Raw genomic sequence first — 6,553 nt, forward strand, 5'->3', positions numbered from 1 at the left:
GTAAAGAGGCATTGGCAAATCCCTTCTGAAAAATGTTGCCAAGAAAATTATAGAAACATGTCTAGGTAGTCGCCAGAAGTTGAGGCTGATAGAAAAGTGCAAAATAACAAAGTTTGTGAGCAAGTGACCATTATTGGAAGGAAGAGTTATAGAGGCCTAGATACCTTTGGAAATGCTGAAGCTTTAGCTAGCCATATTATGTGGGATAACATTAGAGGAAAGCCATTTTATATTGGAAAGCACAGAAAAAAATAGGCCACATCATTTAAATGTCCTCTGCCTTTCATATGTTTCTCTCAATCTCATTCCATCCCGATCCTCATTTCTGTAAACACCAGAAAATGTCAGCCTGTGGAATGTCAGTGCTGCCAAACATCCACCATCGGTAAAGTACATTGACAGTAATTAGGAATGCAGGATTTTTGCAAATAATATCTGGAGTTCTATGGTTTTCCCAAATTGAAAGATTGACTTTGCCTCAATCCCAACTATTCTTTCTACCTTTTCTATAAGAATACAAAAAGAAAAACGAAAAACAAGGAAAATGAAAAAAAAAGTGGTGAACAGAATATAAACAACATTAAGAGAATTTGTCAGAATCTCCACATATGAGAAAGGACAAATTTGATATTCTTATTTCTCATGCTATAGATAATTGGATTGAACAGAGGTGGAAGAAGGGAATACAGAACAGTCAACCCAAAATCTAAGTACGATGGCATGTCAGAGGGACGCCTCATATAGGCAAGGAATCCAGTTAATAAAAACACAGACACTACTGTAATATGAGGGATACAAGTTGATAAGGCCTTTTGCCTTCCTTGTTCAGAAGGGATTCTTAACACTGTCTTGAAGATCATGGTATAAGATAGAACTATAAAAGTAAAACAACCTAGTACGACAATGACACTAGCCATAAGAACTGCAACCTCAAATAGATTTATACCAGAGCAGGATAGTTTTAGCACTTGTGGAATTTCACAGAAGAATTGATTAACAACATTAGAACAAAAACGGATGGAAAAAGTGCCAATGGTATGCAACATTCCATAGAAGAGACATGTAACCCACACTAGAATTATTATTTTAGTACAGTATTTCCAATCCATTACCATCTCATAGTGCAGTGGGCGGCAAATGGCAACATATCGATCATATGCCATGACTGTCAGGAGGGAGAAATCAGAAGCTACAAAGAAGAGAAAGAGAAAGATTTGAGCAGCACAACCAAAATAAGAGATGCATCTGGTGTCCATGAGAGAATTTATCATGGATTTGGGCACAATTACTGAAACAGCACCTATGTCCTGCACAGCCAAATTCATGAGAAAGAAGTACATGGGGCTGTGCAGGCGATGGTCAAAAGCTACTGCAGAGATAATGAGAAGATTTGTTGTTACAGTTGCCATATATAACACAAAGAAGATGAAGAAATGCAAAAGCTGCAGATGCTGATTTTTTGAAAATTCCAGCAGCAGAAAGTAAGGCACTGTGGTTTGATTCTCCATGTTTAATTTATAATAAAGCTGATATAACTGCAAGGAAAAAGAGGAGGGAGATATAGTTAGATAATATTTGGGAAGCACATTTTAATTTGTATTAAGAATAAAAAAAAATCAAGAAATGTAAATGATGGACAGAATGGCCAGAGGAATCAGAGAATGAAAAACAGGTGTAGGATGGGAATTGCCAATTTCAATCCAACTGTACTAAAGAACCAACCACCAACTTCTTTCTTTCCTTTTTTTCAGTTCTCTTATTTCATGTACTGATCAATTGCCTAGGAGTAGAAAAACCCTCTTCAAAGTCTATTTTCATTGATGAAATATTACATGGAATAATTGGATCCATCATAATATCTCACTTTTTACTACAGATTTGTGGTACTGTTGGAAAATTGAAGAATCCTATGTATGGTACTTTGTGCTTCTAGAAGAAAGGCAATGTACATCTAGCAAATAAATAATGAATTAATTTGCCAAGTCTTTTACTTGGAAATCTTGAAAGCAGAAATTTCCTCCTTGTATATTTTTTCTCTGTGTGCATTTGTGTGCTTTTGTATGTCTTTATGTAAATGATAGAGATGGTTTTTTTTCTCAATTTCCCCAGCAGATTTTAAGTTAAAAAATCCTTTAAACTAAGGTGTGTGTGTGTGTGTGTGTGTGTGTGTGTGTTTTCTGAGGTTTTCATGGGTGTTTGTATGTAGGCCTTTGGTTATTCTTGCTTTCTCCCGTGTAAAATTAGAAGTGTCATGGCGACGTTTCGACGAAGTCCCATTCGTCATCTTCTCAGATGGTAGATTTCCTCCCCGTAGAGGTACGATATTTGTTTTCTGAGGTTTTCGCAGGTGTTTGTATGTAGGTCTTTGGTTATTCGGGTTGATCCAAATTTCTGCTAATTCTAACTGTATTTTATTCTTTATAATTATCATGTGGAAAAGGTACCAACATATTTAATTAATTCATTGTTTACTATCTACATAAAAAGCTCTCCAAATTATCTTCTGTTTCATGCTCTTTAAATCTATCTGTAGTGCAATTTCTGAAAAATTATATTAAAATTCTTTGTTCTCATCCCCAAAACAACCTAACTTGTCATTTCCATTATATCAGAAAACTAACATGCAATTATTCAGTTAAATTCTCTTCTGCAAAAAAGTTAAAAAGCCAACCCTGAGATACCACAAATAAGACATACCCATTTGCTCCATGAAAGAGAGAAATACCTTTTCTGTTAAATTTTCAATTTAAAACTGACTTATTTTCTCTAACAGAACATGTCTTCTATGCTTTTAAGAGTGTTAAATATCTTACCACTATATCAATGCTGTCCCACTAATTATCATGTAGTGAAAAATCTATCTACAGTAGAAATTTCTATTCTGAATGTTTATTAAGCTTTGTTTTTTTTCTCTCAAGAGACTTGTGATTATTAATGTAGTTAGTAAACATAAGTAAAAGTGACTCCTGTTTGCTTATTAACATAATTGGCCATTAATAACACAATAGCTACTTCCAGGAGCAGTTATCATATGAAAAATAATATTTTAGATTGTTAACAGAATAGGGGGCTGCAATGTGAATTATGAGAGGTGAAACATGAATCAAGTGAGGAGACCTCCATGAAGCTTATTCCATCATTAGAGATTTTCTTTCATCTCCAGCTTTTAAAAAATGCCAACTTCTATTTCTGCATGCCACAGATAGGGGAAGAGCTTCATCTTGGCTAGGTATGCCCATGTCATTAATGCAGAGATGGAAAATAATTCTGCAAATTACAAAAGATAAGGCAGAAAAGAAAGATCAGGAAACCCACAGAAACCTAGAGGAATGTCAATAGTTACACAATAAAACCATAAAAACCTTTGGCATTAGTGTGGGAGTCCAAAAAAGCATGATTATTGTACTGCTGAATTGCAAGCCACACTCCTTTAAAGGGAGCATATGGCTGCACGATGAGATTGTAAATACGCACTTAAAACAAGACTCGTAGATTGAGACATAATATAAGGCCATAGAGATTTATAAAATTTATAATAGAATAATAAAATAAATTCATAGAAATCAGTACAAAATCTCACAAGAAACAGATTTCAGCATTTTTCATACTTCCACATATTTTATTCAAGCAAAGAATATTAGCAACAATTATAAAGTATATTCACAAAACTTTTAGGAAACATATATACAGTAGTAAGAATATCTTTAGAGGAAGATTGGTAGGATGACCAAACCCCTCTCTGTATTTGGCAATTCAGTCATTTTGTCTGGGTTGAAAGAATAAAGTCTATATCTAGAAAATGAGAAAAAAGAATGAACATTCTTTTGGGAGGGCATAGCATGTAACAGAAGGTATGAGATTTTTATCCTGCTGTAAGTTAGTAGAAAGAAAGGCTACACTATTATTATAAGGGAGCAAGGGTGGACACATTGATAAAGTAAGTATTTTGATGCCACACTCAGTTGTTTCATATATGAACTGCAATCTTATGTTGATATATGAAAAGGGTAGAAGATAGCTTTTCATGGCACTGCAAGTCTTCTTTTGTTAGACAATTAGATCTTCTTTCCTAGAAATTTTGATTAGCTTAAGAACATTTCAGCTCTACTAGTTCTTATTGGTTCTGGTCAACCTCGTTTCTTCTTTGTTGCCATTTTGGATTGAACCTTTATCTTGCTCATATTTTACAAACCACATTTAAACACAGCATGCCTTAACATGATGGCTGAAATCAGTTGAAAATCTATGGAGCAACAATGTCAAAAATTATCTTTTTTGACACCAAGGAAATGAAGAAAGCATAAAAAAAATAAACTATCTCCAAGCCAACTCTCTTCTGTATAAGAAAGAGGGAAAGGAAAACACAATCAGTCTTTCGTGGCTGTAAAAGTTCAATTCTAGTTAAACTTAAGGAGTTGATTTCTTGCAAAGTTAATCTCAGAGAGTCACCAGGACCAGAGATTTACTCTTCCGAGCTTATGGATTCATGCTGGTGCTCATTTTCAGGGAATTTCTCTACTGGAATATGTGCTTTGGGCTGTTCTGTGACAAGTGTTTATCAGATGCCTTCCTATTGACTGATTGGTGTTGATGGCTGGTGACTGACTATTGTTTCCTTCCATTGCCAAGCCCTCAGTTCCTAAGTACTTGATAAGCTGGTGACAAATAAGCATTCCTGTTAACTGACAAGGGCCCATTTCCCAGGCTTAAATCATTTCCCTGGCTATGTTTGTATCTGCATGGCCAGCGATTTTAGTAGGTGTGAAATTAAATGTGTGTCCTTGTTCATTGCAATGTGAGGCTACCAAAGAGTTTGGGTGTCCTCTTGCTTGTGTTCTTGCAATCTGATGGTTAACTTCTTCCCTGTCTATCCTACATAGTAACAGGAGCAATCCATGTAGGGGTTTGGTGCATTTCATTGGAAATTTCTCCCACCTCTAAGAGATCTTTACAGTGCATAATTTGTCCTTGTATGGTAGCCTCTGGGAGGTATAAGATGATCACTTGCAGAACCTGGAAGTTGCATTCTACTGCTTCTCAAATGTTTTTGATGTATGGCAGGGAGTGCCATATAATTGGTCTTTTGCCTTCTTTCCTCTTTTCTCTCCCTTGCATTCTGCACAGGCATCTTGCAATAAATGCCTGAGGGTACCCATTATGCTTGAATTGTTCATGTAGGTAACTTTTATCCAGTTGTTTAGTTTCCTGGGTACTACTACATTCTGCATATAGTGTTCTGATACAGCTCTTTTTGTGTGACAATGGATGGTTAGAATTGAAACTAAAAATATGTGGAGCGTTGGTGACCTTACAATAAACTGTGGTTTCTAGGCTTCCATCTTCCTGCCTGCTGATGAGCAATTCTAAAAATGGTAATTGTCTAGCTGTTTCTTCCTCCATTGCGAATTGTATGTCTGGAAAGATGACAAATGTGTTGTCTACACAGCGGCACTAAAATTTTGGTGTGTAGTAGAAATTTTAAAATTGCTGGAAGACAATGGGAAGAATTTTTTACTGCAGCTCTTCAATCAGATATATGAAACAGGAAAGATACCAAATGATTGGCTAAAATCAACCTTTATGACAATCCCCCCAAAAATAAATGCACAGAAGTGTACTGAATACAGAACAATAAGCTTAAGGAGTCATGCCCTGAAAATATTCCTGAGAATAATTCACACAAGAATATACAACAAAATTGAAGAGCGTCTAGGTAACACACAATTTGGTTTCAGAAACAATCTTGGTACACGAGATGCACTATTCAGCATTCAAGTTCTTGTACAGCATTGTAGAGATGTCAATCACAGTGTTTACATGTGCTTCATTGATTTTGAAAAAGCTTTTGATAAAATAAGACACAGCAAACTATTAGAAATCCTGAAACAAGGGGGACTAGATGACAAAGATATCCAAATCATAAAGAATCTATATTGGCATCAGGTAGCAAATGTGAGACTAGGCCAAAAATACTCAGCTGATGCAGAAATAAGAAGAGGGGTCAGACAGGGATGTATTCTGTCTCCACTGTTGTTCAATATCTACTCTGAGTCAATCTTCAGTGAGGCATTTAAGATATGGTGATGATACAGTTCTGCTTGCCAGTAAGCATGAAGATCTTCAGCTCCTCATCAACAGAATCACAGAAATATCTGAAAAATATGGCTTGAAGCTTAACACCTCAAAAACCAAGATCATGGTCATCAGCAAGCAACCCGTTAATTTACCACCAATAAATTCAGAAGGAATACCACTAGAAAAAGTTGAAAGGATCACGCATCTCAGTTCTAATCTACATGAAAGCTGGGACATGACCACTGAAGTAAAGACAAGGAAAGAGAAAGCTCAAACAGCATTCTTCAAAATGAAAAAGGTCTTCTGCAGTCACGACATAAGCCTAAGACTGAAAGTCAGGCTTGAAAGATGCTATATTTTTTCTATCCTGCTCTATGGAGTAGAAAGTTGGTCTCTGACAGAAGGCCACCTGAAGAGACTAGAAGCATTTGAAATGTGGATTTACAGGCAGCTGTTACGTATAAGCTGGGTTGACAAG

At 35.9% G+C, this 6,553-nt stretch overlaps 1 protein-coding gene across 1 annotated transcript; it reads right to left on the bottom strand.

Annotated features, from left to right (window-relative positions):
• Positions 1-593: 593 nt before the first annotated feature.
• LOC114923324 (olfactory receptor 14A16-like) lies at positions 594-1,520 on the bottom strand. The gene has a single exon (XM_029286099.1). The coding sequence runs from the start codon at positions 1,506-1,508 to the stop codon at positions 594-596; it is 915 nt and encodes a 304-aa protein (XP_029141932.1). The 5' UTR covers positions 1,509-1,520.
• Between the last annotated feature and the right edge of the window lie 5,033 nt (positions 1,521-6,553).

The sequence above is a fragment of the Protobothrops mucrosquamatus genome, unplaced genomic scaffold, assembly GCF_001527695.2.
Source record: "Protobothrops mucrosquamatus isolate PMUCROS unplaced genomic scaffold, P.Mucros_1.0 scaffold2875, whole genome shotgun sequence".
In the NCBI taxonomy this organism is placed as follows: domain Eukaryota; kingdom Metazoa; phylum Chordata; class Lepidosauria; order Squamata; family Viperidae; genus Protobothrops; species Protobothrops mucrosquamatus.

Excerpts from the sequence above, each read along its gene's own strand:
- LOC114923324 (XM_029286099.1), bottom strand. The coding sequence starts at position 1,508 with ATGGAGAATCAAACCACAGTGCCTTACTTTCTGCTGCTGGAATTTTCA.